The sequence below is a fragment of the Bombus fervidus genome, chromosome 4 (genome assembly GCF_041682495.2).
Source record: "Bombus fervidus isolate BK054 chromosome 4, iyBomFerv1, whole genome shotgun sequence".
Lineage (NCBI taxonomy): Eukaryota > Metazoa > Arthropoda > Insecta > Hymenoptera > Apidae > Bombus > Bombus fervidus.
The window spans coordinates 10,073,582-10,091,592 of NC_091520.1; the positions used below are offsets into that span (position 1 = coordinate 10,073,582).

Sequence of the window (18,011 nt, forward strand, 5' to 3'; positions counted from 1 at the left end):
AGTAGTTGCTGGTACTGCTAGTAGAGATCCGCGTCAGTTCGATAAAAGCCATAGTGATTTACAGGGAGAAAGGTGATATACATTGAATGTTTGATCAAATGTGTCTTCGATCGAGCCTGATTATTAATAAGGTATTAACTCATCATTAAAGAAAGATTTTCTTGATTGAGCAATATCGAACGAAAAGATGGAGAAAACAGAAGAGAACGAACATAATGTGTTGGGAGAAGTTTTAACTGAAGAAGAATTAACGCAAGTCCCTGACGCACTTGCAAAAAAGCTTAATGCTTATTTCAATGAAAAATTCGAACAGTACATTACAGCAAAAGCAGTTTTTGAAACTAATAGAAAAAATTTTGGTAAGTTTGAATTGAATTTTATGTTTTTTATTACTATAACGGTTGACTAGTTACTTTTACACAAAGGAGATAACCTCTCCATTGGAATGTGCCGCATTCATTAAATAGTTTACATTAAATATCTTATTACATATATAAAAGAAACTTTGCTATAAAAAACTTGATGGCCAATTTTATTATTTAATTATATGTATATTACAAAGTCTTTATTTTTGTAATATTAATAAAATTGGATTATTAAAAATGAACAAAATTTTTATTTTTGAAATTTTATTAGATCAAACTTTAGATAAATTACAAAAGGATTTAACAGAAGAAAAATCAGACTCTGAAGAATGTAAGAGAAAACTTGAATTGGCAGAAAAATATACTACTGAACTACAAAGTAGTTTAGATCAAACTAAAGGTGAAATACAAAAGCTACAGGAGACTGTTAAAAGGTACATGTTATCTATGTGTTGTTATAAAAAAGTATTGTTATATATGCACAATATATATGATTATAATAATTAATTATTTAATTATTTACAGATTAGAAAAAGAAAATGGTGATTTGCGTCGTCATAGAGATACAGTTGTGGATGAAAGGGATGCATTGCAATTACAAGTTGAAAGGCGAGATAGAGAAATTGAGAGAATGCATACTGAACTATCTTCTTTGGGCACTCAATTGCGAAATGCTGTTGCTGCAAAATGTCAAGCTTTAGCAGAAACAGAAGAAATTCGAAGTCTTGATATGACCCTTGAATTCAAGTATGTATTTACTTAATAAATATTTCATTATGGACTTAAATCTTCACAAAATTTTAATGTTATTTGAAATATATTTATTTTAGAGAAAAACGTTTAGAACAAGAAAGGACTCTTTTATCACAGCAAATGGCTGGTCTTGAAGAAGAATTGGCAAAGAGAATGTCAGAATTACAGTCAACAAGAGCAGAAGCTTCTGCACGAGCGCTCTTAACGGATACACGTTTGGCACAACGAGATGAAGAATTGCGTATTGCGAATGAAGCAACAGCACAGTTACGAGAATTATACACATCTCTTCAACGACGCTGCGATGAACTATCTCAAAAATTAGAAGAACAACGTACACACGAAATTTCTATGCATGCTTCTTATCGAGAAGAAATTGGTGCTCAGACTAGATTAGCAGATCTTTATAAAGGCATGGCAGATGAAGCAAATGCAAAAGCTGAGGAATTTAGTAATGCAGTTAAAGAACTTCAGGAATTATTAGAACATGCTACTGAACAGTATGGAACGCTAGAGACAACACATAATCAACTTCAGTTACAACATAAGCAAGAGTTAGTAGAAAAAGAACAGAAGATAGATGACCTTTCAAAAGAATTAAATCATGCAAATGAGTTATTGAAAAATATTAAACAAGGTAATTATTTTATTGTTATCTTTGTAGAATCTTATTTGTCTAATAATCATACAATTCTTTTAACAGAACGGTTAGATCAAGCTGTTGAACAGCTTGCACCTACAGCAGCCATAGCTAGTCGGGTGCTTAGAAAAGGCTTGAGCCTTACTCAAATTTATACGCAATTAGTTGATATAACAAATGAGTTGACTTCAGAAAGAGAAGAAAATGGACGTCTAAAATCACAAATGGACGTCATTTTACGTGAATTAGAAGAAAAGGCTCCTGTTTTACAACAACAACGTGAAGATTACGAAACCGCGATGGCAAATATTGGTACATTAACAACAAGATTAGATGAACTTTTAGTAGAAAATCATAGACTACAAGAAACAACTGATGAAGCAAATCGCATTGCTAAGCACCATACTAAAGAAAATCAAAGGTTAAAAACAGAAGTATCAGATTTAGCTAGACAGGTAAGCAATTAAAGCTAGATGTACATGCTTATATATTTTTGAGTATATAATGCAATTTGTATGCAATATTTGCTATTTTTAGGTGTGCTTCCTTTTAAAAGAAGTTCAAGAGAGTAGAACTAGTGCAGCTGTTGATACAAGTGAATTTTCAATGGATATGGATAATCTTGCTTCGTCTGAAATCATTAGTAAAAAACTTGTTACTTTTAAAGATATTGAAGAACTACAAGAAAATAATCAGAAGTTATTATCAATAGTTCGTACACTATCATCAAGACAAGAAGAAATAGAAAGAGCAACAGATGAAATAAATTCTGGCGAAATGAAAGAAAAATTAGATAGGTGTGTAATTGTACTAAAAATATATTACAGTAATGTTTGATTTCATTTATTTTAGTTTTCCATAATTATAATAGGTACCTAGAACAATTGGAAGATATGCAAGCTGCTCAAGACAGACAAGCCAAAATGTTAGAAGGTCTTTTACGACAACGGGACATGTATAAAAATATGTATCAGCAATGTTTAAAGCAGGCAAATGTAACAGAAAAAAAAGAACTATCTATGACACAAGAAGAAGAAGAAGGGAGGGAAATTAATGGAGTAAAACCTATTAAAGATGAAGTGGCTACTATTACTCAAGATGATGTTAATAGAGAAAAAGAATTGCAAAAACAATTAACAGAAACTGAAACTAAATTAAAACAGATTACAGATGATTATGAAACATACAAAAAAGAGAGGGCAGCCCATGAACGAATGTTAGGAGAGGAAGTAGAAAGGCTTAGGAAAGAAGCAGAAGCTCATTCAGACAGATGTTGCAGATTAAAAGCGCAGTTAGATTCGGCTAATGATAGATTTAATCTTTTACAACCAAATGTTGCTTCTTATAAGTCTCAAATAAAAGTTCTTGAAGAAAAATGTTTAAATTACAATGTAACAATTGGTATGAAATATTTGTTGTGTTCATTGATATTATGTTAAAAAAGTATTAATAACTATTGACAAGTTGTTTCTTTTTATAGGCAAACATGAGCAAAGCTTAATGATTTTAAAAGATGAAGCTCTGACAGCTCAAACGCGACTATCTCGTGCTGAAGTACAATTAGAAAACTTACGTCGATCTCTTTCAATTTTAAGTGATTCTGAAAGTCGCCTTATAAAAGAACGTGAAACATATCAGAGAGAACGTCAAACGCAAGCTTTATTGCGAGCTGACGTTGAATCTATTAAAGCAAGTTTGGAACGAGTTCAGGCTGAGGGTCAATTACGTGCTGAACAGCGTCTAGATGATGCTACAAGAGAATGTGCTGCTTTAAGACGTCGTTTGCAGGAAGAACAAGATCGATTTAGAGAATTATCTGCACATTTAGAAAGACAACTTACTACAGCTCAAGAAAGATTAAGCGAAGAACGTAATATAACCGAACAAATTCGCGTAGAATTGGAACAAGCTCGTCAGTCTGATTCTCAAAATGCACAACGTATAGAAGAACTTAATATGAAACTAAGACAAGCTGCTACTCATTCAATATCTAAACCTTTCACTGGTATGTGTGAAATATAGAGTTAAATTTTCATTTATTTAATTAGAGGTAATTATAAATAAAATTCTGTGCATATTTAAACTTGCAGGTGATGAACATCCCACAAAGAGACTAAAGGAACTAGAAATGCAACTTGCGACGATACAAGCAGAAGCAAAATCTTTATCCGAACAACTAAAAAGTTCACGGCAGCAAAGCCAACAATATTGCGACATTGCAGAAAGTGCAGAAGCTCAATTAAGGGAGGTAACGGCGCAACATAATAAATGTAAAGAAGAATTAGAAACTGCTTTAAAAGAAGCGCGTGTAGAAATAATATCCCTTCAAAAGAAAGTTCAAGAATTAGTAGAAGAATTAGCAAAAGTTTCTAATGGTCAACAAGAAACTGATTCAGAATTAAGAGAAAAGTTAGCTGATGCAGAGAGAAAACTTGAAGAATTAGATGAAGTTAAAGGAGAATTAGAAATTGTAAAAGGTGATTTACATAACGCTTCAGTATCAGTTAAAGAAGCAGAAGAGAAGTATGCTAGAGAAATGGTATTGCATTCAACAGATTTGCAGGTAAACATAATCATCACTTCATTTATGCAAATAAATAAAATACGGAATGTAATGTAATTCTTTATTATCGCTTTATTTTTAGATATTAGCGAAATTGAAAGAAGATGCCCAAACAGTAGAACAAAAGATAGCAAGCTTAACTCAAGAAAGAAATGCAGCTACAGAAGCTTTAAATCTTGAGAGAGAAGCTTGTCAAGAAAGAGAGAAAAGATTACATGAAGAAATCCAAGAAATGCAACAAAGAATATCAGATCTGGATGCACAAAATGCCATTTTGCACACTCAAATTCAAGAATTAAGCGACAAGACTGCAATCATGCATAGCCAACAATCAAAGATAACTGAACAGGAAAGTCCTGATACTAGTTTAGAAGCAATGAATCGTAGCTTTAGTGGACTTGAAGATGATTCCAAATCTGCTGAACAGTTATTAAGAGTAATGAAATATCTAAGACGTGAAAAGGATTTAGCTGTAGCAAAATTTGATGTTCTAAGAGCAGAAAATCTTAGATTGAAATCACAAGTGGAAGTTAGTATCCAAGTTTCTTTACTAAAATTTTAATTTGTATAACTTTTTAATGCAATATAACTGTTAATACTTTTTCATTAATTTAGATTATGGAAAAAAGATTAAAGGAAACAGAAGCTGCCCTTAATTCGGAAAGAGAAAAGTCTGAAATTGATGTAGTAACAACATCTAAACACGCAGAGCTATTGCGGAAAGTTGAAACTTTAAATGCCATCACAGATTCCAATAGAATCCTAAGAGAGGAAAGAGATAGTTTAAGTGCAAAAGTTTCAGAGCTCACCGCAAAAGTTGCAGCACTTTCTGAAGAAGTAGTACCACTTCGAGGTACATCACGAGATTTACAAGCGAAGACTGAAGCCTTATTACAAGAAAATACAAGTCTTAAAGGAGAAGCAACTAGATGGAGACAAAGAGCTAATACATTAGTAGAAAGGGCGAACAAAACAAGTCCGGAAGATTGGCGTAGGTTGCAAACTGAAAGAGAAAATCTTAGTAAACTGCTCACATCTGAACGTGAAACACATGCTAAACGCGCAGAAGAATTAAATCAGTTGAAAACAGAAAAAGGTGTATTAGAAGAACAGCTATCACTACTCCAGAAACAAGTACAGACTCAGGGAGAAGAAATTCAAAAAGCATCTGAAGAAGCACGTAAATTGGGTCAAGACTTAAACGAAGCTCTTGCTGACTCTTCTTTGAAAGCTAAGGATTTAGCAACATTAAGAAAAGAGCTTGGTGATAAAGAAGTAGTCTTGAATGACATAAAGAATAAAGAGATTCAAATAAGAAAAATAGCAAAAAAATACAAGACTCAGTTTGAAGAACTGGCGAAAACAGTAGAAGAAGAAAAGAGTAAATCTGAAGAGTCTCGAATGTCAGCTGGTACTTCTGGAAATGAAGATATTGGTCGTGTATCTCAAGAACGTGAAGATCAATTACGAGAAGAAGGCAGGCAAGAATTGCGTCAAGCAAATTTAGAATTAACATCAAAGGTTGATGAATTATCTCGTCAAATGATAGTTGTACAAAATGAAGCAGAATCGTTAAAAAAAGAGATCGATACGATGAACAGGACACGCGTTGAGAAAGAAGAACGTGTTAGACGAGCATTAACGACGGCAAGAACTGAGCTCATGCGGCTAAGAGAATCAAAGAAAATTTGCGAAAAGGAATTAATTGACTTAAAAGCTAAATTCGAAGCTGGTACTACCGAATCAGATACTGCTGAACATGATGCTAGACTTGCAGCACTTAAATCTCAAATGGAAAGTAGAATCTCTCGTCTGGAACATGAAAAGTCAGAAATCCAGGCAGAAAAAGAAACTCTTGTACAAAGAGTAACTCAACTACAACGACAAGTAGCTGGTGTTAGTGGAATTAGTGCCACTACGGAACCACCAACGGCTAATATTAAACCTATGTCTGCCCGCGCTGAAACTCCATTAGCGAGTATTCGACCTATGAGTGTAGTGGTACAGTCTAGAACAGCTGCTGTTTTACCCACAACCGCAAGTGCACCAGTAATGGTTGCGCCTCATCAACAGCAACAGCCACAGCAACAGGTGGTGCATACTACTGAAACGAGTTCGCCAACTAGTAGCCTTCCAGATTTTCAACCAGCTAGTACTAGTAGTAGTTCATCGCAGACAGCGCCAAATACTTTACGACAACTCGTTGTTCAACCACAATTAAGTGAATCAGCAGAATCAACGCAAAGGGAAGACCCAGAAAGTGCAGAAACACTTAGTGTACAACAACAGCAATGTCAACAACAGCAACAGCAACAACAACAGCAGACTGTTGCACTAGTTAGTCCAAGAGTGGAACAACAACAACAACAGCAACAAGCTGCCGTCAGTGATCAACAGCAGACTGTGGCTAGCAGTTCTACTCAGTCAGTAAGCACATCGCAAGCTTCGACAGGCCATAAACGTCCTAGAGCTCTTGATTCGACAGCATCAGGGTCTGGAATTGTTGAAGGTGTAGATCATAGCAGGCAGGAGCAAGTGCTTAGTCCCAAATCTAAACGATCTAGACAAGAAATGTCATCTACTGCTAGTGCAAGCGCTTCAGAGGTCGAGTACCAGGTGAATTTAAATAATAAAAGTGTAGAAAATATTAAACGATAATTAAATATTTAGAATGATGTACTTATTTAATTTTCAGGTACCAACATCAAGCCAACGAGATCAAGATGAGGAGGTAGAAGAAGGCTGTGTTGTTGTAGTAGATTGCGACGAAGGTGAAGGAGGTGGTAATCATCAAACTCAGGAAGAAGAAGAATTTGATAATGACCCATACGAAGAAATGGAAGAAGAAGAAGAGATACCTTATGAAGTGGAAGTAGAAGTGGAAAGAGATAATAATGAAGTTGAAATTATAATGGGAGAAGATTCTACAAGTGTAGAAGTTCCTAGACAAGCACAAGTAACAGTACCTACGAATCAACAGCAACAACAGTCAGAAGCAATTAGTAGTGCTGAACCAACAGGAGAACCACCTACATCGTTTGGAACTCGATCTTCACGTGGAATTGCGCCAATGCCTAGACAACAACAACAACAACATCTTCTTTTGGTATATATTCATTTTTACATACAAAGATAAGGGAATAGAAAGACGGAAATAAAGCATCTCTTTTAATGAAATGAATTTTAGCCGCAACAAGGATATGAAGATGGTGGCGATGATAGTATAGTGCCAAGTACGCCAACTTTATTCGTACCACGTCGAGGAGACGGATTTGGAGAAGCTGTAAGTTCACCTCAAGTTCCTCAAGGACGTTTTACTTTTGGAGATTCGTCTGCGCCAACAACAGCATCATCGACTCCTTCGTTATCAACTCCTTCTGGATCAGCAACTCGAACGATATTTGGGTCATCTAGTTCTGGTGTAGCACAAGTAATTCAGGAAAGTATGGATGATACACGAATGGATCTTGCTCAATTAGAAGATGGTGGTACTGGTCGTAGTGTACCTACTACTCCTTTACAAGTTTCACCAGCAGCTGATTTACCACCTTCGGTATAAGAATAATTAAATATTTTTATATAATATTGTAGCATTTCATTTTGTCATGTAATTAAACGACGTACTTCTAGACAAGTAGTGGACCTTCAGAAGAACAGGAAACTCCAGTTTCAGTAACACCGGTATCAGTAACGGGTACTACTGATGTTAGTGAGGAGCCTACAATACCAAGTATTCGTGTACTTGGTGTTGAAGATCAACAACATAATCAAACTGAAATGATTACAGAATCTATTAGCACGACGCCGACTGAAGGTAATTATAAGCTATGTTAATATCAATAAAAATTCTAAATAATTGCATATTACTAAATAGATAAATTATAAATAATTACATGTAGGTATGAGCTCAGAAGGTGAAAAACGTACAGATGAAACTGGTCCTTTAATCTCTGGGGATGATGATGCAGTAGATACAGGTGAAGGAAATGAAGAACCAGGAAGTGATATAGTGGAGGATGAAGTAGAAGAAAGTCGTGAAGCGGAAGCGTCTCCGTCCAGTAATACTCGGCAAAGGGCAATGGCAGCAGCAGCTAATGCTGCAGCTGCAGCAAATGGTGCTAGAGGAGCTACGGCACGACGATCGGCAAGATCGCAAGATCGATTTAGAACGCGTGGTAGTCGACCTACACCTATTGTATGGGAAAGTCAACAACCTGGCGGTAGAGGTAAGTGCAATCGTGAATGATAAATTTTAAAATAAGAATATATTTTCCTAATATAAAAATTTGGTGTGTTTCAAAGGGCAAAGCGTAATGCGAGGACACGCAACAAGGGGAGCAAATAGTGAAACAGGAAGAGGACGTGGAACAAGAGGCCGGCGAATGCGATCTAAATATTCATATGCGCGATTCTAAAATTAAATAATTTTGTATACGAACTCGTGCGGAAACTTTGTCGTTGTTGTCTTTGCAAACGAACGGTGTAAGAAATGTTGATTATTAATATATCGACTTTCAAGACAAGGATACTTTTACTTAGCATTAAACAATAAGTTTGTTGTACAGATACATTTGTCGATGTAACATTTGTTATACCTAAACTTAGATGAAACTATGATATAAGTCTTATAATGGCAGTATATATCTACCTTTTCAAATGGGAACTATATGAAATTAAAAACGTAATGTCGATTTCTAATTCTTCGGAATCTAAAGTAACATTCCTTCGTTGAGGCTAAGAAATTAAATTAAAACTAAACAGCATTTAGAGTGTTTTGTTTATGTATTCTTGGAACTGATTTTTATATAATTATTATTCAAATTTCATATAATGTTGATGTGGTTCATAGTACAAATGTATTTATGCAAAATATTTTGTACAAGACGTATATCATGAATTCATGTTTGAGTTTCATAAATTACATAATGTTCGTCATAAATATTTTATTAAAAATGTTCGACAAGACATGTAACAAGTATTTTATTTTATATAAGTGCATTGCTTTTTTGTATTTTACAAATTTAAGTATGAATTCTACTATCTTTTTCAACATTGCATTGGAGACATATATTTACATATTATGTTTCAACTTCCAACTATCAATAAATAATATAAAATATCTACCTAAGTTTTATTTGTATACTTATGGTATCTGCTTAAATACAATTTGACATTTATTATGAAATTTACTATTAGAATAAATAAAAGGTATTTATTACGTTCCATACACAGAAGATGCGTAATAATACAATATATTTTATACATCAGTCTCTTGTGTAGTTTAGTAGTATTTTAAAATAGCATTATTAATTAATACTTCAGTATTCAAATATCTTGTATTGTTTGCAAAAACTTACACATAACGAGTAAATTAAAAAAATATGGCAAATATGTATAAATACTGGAGATATAATTGATTAATAAATATCAGTTTTACATGTTTTACAATACAATTAAAACGAAATCTATCAGTACTATGATTTCGATGTTACTACTGTATAAATATGACAATATCACAATAATGATTGAGTGATTTCTAAATTAATAATACACTTTGGTCCCCTTTATTTCTTTTTAATGTTGTTAAAAATAATTGTAAGATAGTGCACGAAATATGACTAGTTACATAAATAATTAATTTTTGTCTATTATTTTCGTATAGTGAGTTACATATAGTCAGTTATGTATGATATTATCTGAATCTTTTTAATGAAGTCAATTTAATTTTACTTCTTTTTTGTTTTTTATTTGTAGTTTGAAAAAACAGCGAAAAGCTTTAATGTCAATATAAGAATTTAGATTGTGAAAATTAACTTCATCATTTACTTTTTAATTGTTATAAAACGCCTAATTTTCTTAATTAAATCCATGATATTTTTAATAATGGAAAAGTAGAAGTTTGCTATCAATATGAATAGATGGTCAAATTTTTTCACTTCCTGAGAAGTTGTATAAATTCGTTGCGTATCAGAACTAATAATATACATACATATATATATTTCTTGTAATACAAGTGTCCATCAACTATTCTATGATAATTTGATGTTGGAGAGACAATCATCACGTTGTTGGGCTTTACGCCAAGTTTCTGTGTACATAGCATCAGACACGCTTACACTAAACGTTTCCGAACTAAACCGGTAAATTAAAGTAAACTAACTCAAGCAAAATAAAAACTTAACATAATACTAATAATAAACTAACACAATAAAACATCCTTAATTACATATTTTGATTCATTAACAATCTTTCCTATAAATCAATACTGTGTGTTATATTTACAATTTGTTATGCAAAAGGCACTTATTTTGAAACGTCTCCCTTTAGTCTATCTGATCAATTAATTTGAAATTAAAGTTACGTTAGGCTGCTGATGCTCTAGTCGATACCGATCACTGATTCTAGTTATTTCACAGGAACATTGACCATGCTGTTCCACGCTGATCCATTGTCGTCTGTTATTAGTCCTGTTATTAGTTTCGTAACTCATTACCTCAATTTCAATCTCTTCATAATAGATCGCTGATTGTACAGGTAGACAACTCATATCTGAATTCATGCAGCATCCGGAGTGTCCGTCACATCGCTTTACGACAATATAAACAGGCTGAATGGTACTCTCCCCAGGATTCTGATGCACGTTTTGCATCAAATCTCTCAGATGGTACGCTCGAGATTGTGGTTTTTTACAAACAAACATGCTGGACGTTTTCACTGCTTCAGATAAAGTAATCCTATTGCTATTTACCGTCGTTGATCGCACCATGTTGTCCAAAGCCAATAGGATGAGTATCATTAACTCCAATAGGAAAGTCCTCAATGATCTATTTCTCATGCCTCGTATCTGTTAATTTATACTATAATTCTTATTGAATAATGTATGTTGTATCACTATGATTATCTTTACACACACAGTTTGGACAAATTGAAAGATTCAATTTGAATCTCACTGAAGATCACGTTCATAAATTCAAATTTTACGGCGCGATACTTGGTGAACACGTTTGAGATCTGCCTTCTCTAGCCAAATTACACGAACCACTGATATGTAGTCGTATCAAGAGGCATCCAACTGAGACTTTCCTGCTGCCAGAAGTGTATTTATACATGGAAGAGCTTGCACACACTTCACGCAAGGTATACACGCATCGTTACATTCATGCACACGTAAAATCTGATATCCTACAATTCTGCGGTAACATTTACTCATGCATTCCTTAAACCACTCAAAATATCCCGATGCATGGGAATTGTCACACTTTCCATCGTATGCGTCATGGATTCCATCCTGGAATATGCCTTAAATCTTAATACAGTGATGTTAAATTTTTAAAATACTATAATACACAATAATGTAATAAACAATAAGATCATCATTTTATAAATATTTTTCAATTTAACATATTCTTCAAACGTAAATTCACAAAATAAACTCTTATAATTTGCTACTCTCTTCGACATATTTGTCAATGCGATCGACTAACTTTCCGATAAGAGGATGTACGCGCTTATATCAAAGTCGAACTTCGACTTTTCTTTTATTGGTATGTTGCTTGAGCAAGCTATCACTCATATACATATGGAACTTTTAATACATATTCAACAAATTCATTTCGGACAAGCTATTCATAACTCAATGGACAATTAATGATGTAAGTAAGATTGTAATAATTGCGGGTGTCATTTTTTTTATTGAAGTTTATAAAGATGTGGTAAGTTTTTACTTATAAGTAAAATTGACTCATATTAATATGATTCATTGAAAGTTGAATACAATAAATAATTGAGAAATATGCGGTTGTGTTACATCTTCCTATCTTCTACCTCCTACTATTTTCCTCATTGTTTCATAAAAAAATCTTCAGTCGATATATTAAAGTCAGGTTGTAAACTATGGTTCTGAGATTTCAAGGAACATTAACTTCTCTTATAATTTGAGAATTTCTCACAAACAAAATTGCTAGAATGACGTTTTGCGGTCGAATATTTGTTGCAAAGGAAGAATTGAAGTGGTCATTTTCTTGCAACGACCCCTTTGAAATATAGTTTTAAGCTGTTGGTGCAAGGTATGTCCAAGGTATGCGATGCACTCAACTGTATAAATATTTGCTTATTCTTGAGATTTCTTTGAATTTATAAAATATATTTTTTATTTATCTATCTTGATCTTCATTTTTTATTAAAAAAATAATAATACACAAAAAAATTGAGATAAATCTTATATCTTGATTCTAATAAAACAGGCGAAGTATTCAAAATTACTCTCGATGAGAATGTATTAGCTATTTCCTCTTTCATAAAATATATTCTGCATTATCCAATCCATTAGATATATTTCTTGTGTAAATTTCGTTTATGTACATTTCGTCCGTAAAAATATAATTATGCTGATTGCAACGAACAGAACAGATTAAATAAAACAAATTTTCTCATGCTTTTCCGCATGAGATCTATTCGTGTATATAAATATGTAACTGTTATTTAAGTATTTATTTATTCTCGCAAAGTTACGCGATTATTTTACTATTCGTTATATTATATAAAGATATAGATCAATACGATAATTAAATTCAATCGGCTATACATACTGTTTCATTTACACACGTGAAGAGTAATACATTGACTTTGCAATTATTTTCAATAAACTCTTATCTCTGGACTATGTTTGATAAAAGAACGGTGATACTAAGAATAGAAACGCAATAGAGATACAAAGAATGGAAAAGAGACGAAAAATTTACTTGATTGAATAAAATTTTTATGAAATCAGAAACTATTTAATCTTCAAATATAAGCACTATACCGAGTACATTTACTTTCTGATCGCGAATGTAAGTACATGAATCATCGGTTAACCATTATTTCAAATTTCCAAATGATTACTTGTAAGAGAGTAGAAATTCATTTGTATCTTATTTTGACAATTCGCCATACAATTAATTTTCTCCCAATTTTCTGTTTTATATTTTGTAAAAGCCTCTTATATGCTTCGCGCATATATACTTGTCCTCATCTTATTCTTCGTAATAATTGCTTTTTATTCATATTTTTATTTATTAATCTATTTACTAGTACAGAAAGAACATCTTTCTTAAGAGATAATAATGTATTTACTACGACATTATAATTTCAGTTATAAGAGATATGATTAATAGTAAAATTGTGGGTGTGACGATTAGTAATTTCACGGATTCATTTGACGCAACGGATAGCTCTCATAATACAAATAAAAATAAAGTATATAATGAACGTGTTAGTGCTAGAAGTCACGTAATTCAATAATTTTAAATAATATTAAGATTATTTCCTAGAGATTAAAATAATCAACTAGGAAATTTTGATTACGTAAGGAGAAAACAAGAATAAAGGAACTAAAACAACATTTTTTTAAAAAGCACAATAAAATTTTTAATAATGCGATTTCTTAAAATCTAGTAGATAGATGTCAAGGCTATTAACCGATACACCTACACACAAAATTCCATTAACGGTTCATAGATTCGTAACTTCGCATACCATTGAGTCAGTTCCATGAATAGCTGTTAACGGATATTCGTAACATGAGTTTCGATTTGTGCAACCGATGGTCACTCTCACCTGCCATATAAAAAATTTTCACAAACAGATATATTATTCATTTGATAAATGGCAACATAAAAAATTATCTTTTACTATTTATACATCGTGTAAAAATGAAAAGAATGTCATGAGTAAATTTTGCAATCAGACACTTCACAGACGGTTGCAATGACTCACTGCAACCTGTCGCATCATATAACACTGGAGACCAGAGAGGGTCGAGATACTTCATGCCATGCCGCTATATTAAATAGTTTCTTTAACTTAATTATAGAGATCTGCTGACATCTAATCGTTCCTCTGAATAAAAATTAAAGATATAAATATTTATGTGAATTATTACTTTTGCAATAACGATTAAATATTAGATCTAAATTGTCTTTTTTTAATTTTTTAAATAAGTCATAAATTTTTTAATAAAGTAAGTCAGTGAAAATAAAGTCACTGAGACTTCCATAAGGATTATTTGAGAGCAAGAAGGATTGAACAGAATGCATCGATGCACGAAAAACAGTGCTTGGGATGCAACCGGTACCTACACGAAGAAGAAAATCAGAGGGTAGATGATAATTTGACTGATGACTGGTAGAAATTTGTCAGATTCAAAGTATGAAAAGGAAAGGGAAATACGATGAAAGGAGAAAATGAGAGAAAGACGAGGCAATTGATGAAGAAAGGATGATTAGTCACGCGACGTAACATGGTCCCAGTTCGAACGGGAGGCAGGACCCACTAGTTGTAATTATAGTTATCTTTGCGATGTTCTCGGAACGCTTTGCTTCAAGTCCTCCTCGAGCTTACCGAGAAATGAGAGAGAGAGAGAGAGACGGTGCGAATCGCCGTAGGACGAGACCAAACAATACGGCCAAAGGTAGATCAACGAAGAAAGATGATGAGAAATCGGAAAAAGAGGGGAGGCAGAGGGCATCGGGCCGAGGATGAAAGTTACATATATATATAGCAGGAGAAAGAATTCAGATCACAGAAGAGTAGTCGCAGTTCTCGACCTGGACAATTGCGAGTGAAATCAATCAGGACGTGTTGATTTTCAATTAAAGTAAAATTCTTCTTCACCAAAATCTCATTTAATACTAAGAAAGAACTGAAAATATGAGAAACTATATTTTACTATTTATTTCTATTCATCTTGCCTTTGCTACAATTGGCAGACATCATAGGTAAATTATATTATATCTATATATAAACTCAAAACGTATATTGGTCACGTGGCTTTAACAGATCGATTAAAATAATAGACTTGATTTTCAGAGATAGCGGATTTCTGAATCACGTGCAACTAGTGCATGAATTTCGGTGTTCCATACCACAACCGAGAGCTATACCAGTGGCAGAACTTCTAACTGTCGGCCCTAGCCCGGACGAAGTATTTTATCCTGCCTCTACCGTTTTGACACGTTGCAAAGGGGCCGGATGTTGCCCGGATCCCAAACAGATTTGTGCACCTATCGAAACCAGAAACGTCAGTCTTGTTTTCATGGTGAAACACACGATTGACCGACAACGTGACAGGCATCACGAAGTGATACATGCTTTGGAACATACAAAATGTGGGTGTGTCCATAAAAGAATGATAAAATTTGATTAATTCATTCTATTGAAATTTTTTCTTAAAACAGCAATGAAAAATACTTATGCATTGTTATAAGAATATTATAAGTAGTTACTTAGTTACTCGTTAAAAAATTGAAATATACCAAAATATTTATAATCGCGCGATTAAATAACATTACATAATTAATTTTAATATAGGATAAGTTCCTCGATTTAATCACTCTTCAGGATTGTTGACTGTGATATTTTTATAACATAATATAAAGCACTATATGTTTTTTTTATAACACATTAATAAATGTTTTTGAATAATATATTTTTCAATGTTTAATTCCTTCTCAAACACCTTTTGTTTTTACGATGCTTCGTTCCAAAAATAATAAAAACGAATAAAATTCTACCAGTTTTTTCAATTAGTCAAATAATCTAGTTCACCTACTTACTTATTAGTCTTTTACGTCGAAGTATTGTTTCGCGGCCAACACGTCACGTTTTATACTTTCATTGTTTGGTGTCAATTCTAGAGCAGCTTCTAGTTCAGGAATACCATGCTGAGGCGCAGACAATTTACAGAGGGCTGCGCCTCGTCGAGCGTGACACCTGGCCCTTGACTCTCGATTGCTTTCGCATTTCGGTTCCATTAGTTCTAGTGCCTGAAAGATAAAATGAATGTTTCAATTTATTTTTACAAGTTGAACAAATTACAATTTCAACGACTTACTTTAGAACAGTCTTCTATACATCTATAATAATTCCCTAATGCATAATGTGCTGCTGATCTATTCACATAGAGAGATGCCATTTTATCACTAATCTTAATGCCACATGTGTAAGCACTTATGGCCGCCAGATAATTTCCAACTTTGAAGAAATCACTAAAAAATAATGATAAATAATTTGTTGCAATAATTAATATAAGGCTTTATCAAAGTATCAAACGTACTCTCCTTTATCTTTTAACCATTGCGGATCTCGTTCTTCCTGTCGAAGATCTTCCGCGTTAAAACCAATTTTGCGTCTTGCTTCTACTTGTTTTTGCAACCACTGTAATTCGATTGATATTAATATGGCTTTTTTCTACAGTAATTTTAATGGTGAGAAATATAAAAAAATAATACTTCTTGTTCTTCGACGTGAGAACTTTCCCTAGCCGGTGTTGGGAACTTCCGTTCCGAAAATGTTACGTTAATTGTACCTGTTTTTCTTGGTAATGGTACTGATTTTGAAGGTTCTTCGAATATGTTATTTTTTTTCAAAATTTTACCTTGTATCGCAGCTTTTACAGCTTCTAATCCTGGTCTCCTCTTTTGCTGTTTCTCATAAACATTACTTAAATCTTTTTTATTTGTCGCTTTTACTATATCCGAATCTGAATCAGAATCTTGAGAATAACTGGTGTTGTTTTTGTTAATAAGAGAGTCATCTCTCTTCTCTGATACCTCTATTTGAAGATTACTCTCTTGATTTATATTTACCGATTGTACTTCTATAACCTTCTGATTGTCGACAGCTTTAGATTTAAATTCTTTTATAGTGCTACTACCGTTAAATATTTCTTCCTCGGTCATCGGGCGAGATTTTAACACATTATCATTGTCTTTAAACCATTTTAGTGGCGGTCTTGTAAAAATGATATAAAAAGAGATTATTAATTACATTAAAAAATAAAGAAAAAATTTATGATATAAGAAAAAATATTTAAATTCCGGTACATACTTGTAAGCTTTTCTATTTTCTTGTACTTCTCCTTCAACATTAGAAAGAAATGGTAGTTCAGCTTTCGATCTCCAGTCTTCAAATTCCTGCATAGCTTCTCTCCGGTGTGCGTCCCGTATCGCATCTATTTTATTCAGTGTAGCTGTATTGACACTGATTTGTTCTTTCACTGCTTCCTTTTGTAAATATTGACGCTTTTCTGAAGGAAGTTATGAATCATTGGAAAATATATAAGTTATAAATTATAATATTATTTACAATTCTCTACATACCACTCTTAAGTTTCATATTTTCTTCAGCCAGTTTCTGAGCATGTTCTAAAGCTTGAGTACGGCAATCTCGTTTAAAATCATTGTTAATATCTTGCACCTCGAGAGTAGGCCATTCCAAATTAGTGTTTGTTTTATGCAAAGCAACTATTGCTTCTTCTTCCGTCAAAGTACATTTACTTTCTTTTTCAACAACATTAGCCCAAAGAAATAATTCTAATATGAATGGTGGAAAACTGATCTGTTATCGAATTAAATATCGTATGTTATTTATATACATTTAAAGATTTAACTTTAGGAATTAAACTTTATACCTTTACGTAATTATCTATTACGAATAAGTCAACTTTTTTTGGATGGCCTTTCAAAGGTACATTCAATATAACAAATTCTGAAGTTTGACGCCAAGAATAGTCTTTAATAACTATAGCTGGCATTTTCTTCTTCAACACAATGTCCCATTACATGTAATTCTCGCTATCGAAGCGATGTAGATTATCGATCAAACATTTTGCGATATACAGCGCTTTATTTGTATACGAATAGTGGGTGGT

The 18,011-nt window shown here is 33.0% G+C and overlaps 4 protein-coding genes across 4 annotated transcripts; 2 read left to right on the top strand and 2 right to left on the bottom strand.

Annotated features, from left to right (window-relative positions):
• Positions 1–40: 40 nt before the first annotated feature.
• Mgtor (nuclear basket protein megator) lies at positions 41–9,555 on the top strand. The gene is made up of 16 exons (XM_072002707.1): positions 41–359; positions 637–799; positions 891–1,112; positions 1,196–1,755; positions 1,822–2,213; positions 2,296–2,555; positions 2,630–3,159; positions 3,239–3,763; positions 3,849–4,321; positions 4,404–4,850; positions 4,937–6,937; positions 7,017–7,427; positions 7,509–7,874; positions 7,952–8,135; positions 8,221–8,547; positions 8,624–9,555. Exons 1-16 carry the CDS (start codon positions 188–190, stop codon positions 8,734–8,736), a joined length of 7,146 nt encoding a protein of 2,381 aa, XP_071858808.1. The 5' UTR covers positions 41–187; the 3' UTR covers positions 8,737–9,555.
• Positions 9,556–10,538: 983 nt separating this feature from the next.
• On the bottom strand, positions 10,539–12,610 carry LOC139986977 (uncharacterized). Its single transcript, XM_072002771.1, has one exon. It carries the CDS (start codon positions 11,154–11,156, stop codon positions 10,662–10,664), a length of 495 nt encoding a protein of 164 aa, XP_071858872.1. The 5' UTR covers positions 11,157–12,610; the 3' UTR covers positions 10,539–10,661.
• A 1,145-nt stretch (positions 12,611–13,755) lies between these two features.
• On the top strand, positions 13,756–15,622 carry LOC141445753 (vascular endothelial growth factor A-A). The gene is made up of 2 exons (XM_074111707.1): positions 13,756–15,078; positions 15,170–15,622. Exons 1-2 carry the CDS (start codon positions 15,011–15,013, stop codon positions 15,504–15,506), a joined length of 405 nt encoding a protein of 134 aa, XP_073967808.1. The 5' UTR covers positions 13,756–15,010; the 3' UTR covers positions 15,507–15,622.
• Positions 15,623–15,769: 147 nt separating this feature from the next.
• Positions 15,770–18,004, bottom strand: LOC139986965 (dynein axonemal assembly factor 4). The gene is made up of 7 exons (XM_072002750.2): positions 17,772–18,004; positions 17,461–17,698; positions 17,189–17,387; positions 16,591–17,092; positions 16,416–16,516; positions 16,194–16,347; positions 15,770–16,125 (listed from the first exon to the last, which is right to left on the bottom strand). Exons 1-7 carry the CDS (start codon positions 17,892–17,894, stop codon positions 15,919–15,921), a joined length of 1,524 nt encoding a protein of 507 aa, XP_071858851.1. The 5' UTR covers positions 17,895–18,004; the 3' UTR covers positions 15,770–15,918.
• Positions 18,005–18,011: the final 7 nt, after the last annotated feature.

Excerpts from the sequence above, each read along its gene's own strand:
- LOC141445753 (XM_074111707.1), top strand. The coding sequence starts at position 15,011 with ATGAGAAACTATATTTTACTATTTATTTCTATTCATCTTGCCTTTGCT. Across the intron at positions 15,079-15,169 it reads ACAATTGGCAGACATCATAG|AGATAGCGGATTTCTGAATC; the intron begins GTAAATTATATT and ends CTTGATTTTCAG.
- LOC139986977 (XM_072002771.1), bottom strand. The coding sequence starts at position 11,156 with ATGAGAAATAGATCATTGAGGACTTTCCTATTGGAGTTAATGATACTC.
- Mgtor (XM_072002707.1), top strand. The coding sequence starts at position 188 with ATGGAGAAAACAGAAGAGAACGAACATAATGTGTTGGGAGAAGTTTTA. Across the intron at positions 360-636 it reads AACTAATAGAAAAAATTTTG|ATCAAACTTTAGATAAATTA; the intron begins GTAAGTTTGAAT and ends AAATTTTATTAG. Across the intron at positions 8,136-8,220 it reads TAGCACGACGCCGACTGAAG|GTATGAGCTCAGAAGGTGAA; the intron begins GTAATTATAAGC and ends AATTACATGTAG.
- LOC139986965 (XM_072002750.2), bottom strand. The coding sequence starts at position 17,894 with ATGCCAGCTATAGTTATTAAAGACTATTCTTGGCGTCAAACTTCAGAA. Across the intron at positions 16,517-16,590 it reads CTCACGTCGAAGAACAAGAA|TGGTTGCAAAAACAAGTAGA; the intron begins GTATTATTTTTT and ends ATCGAATTACAG. Across the intron at positions 16,126-16,193 it reads GTATAGAAGACTGTTCTAAA|GCACTAGAACTAATGGAACC; the intron begins GTAAGTCGTTGA and ends TTTATCTTTCAG.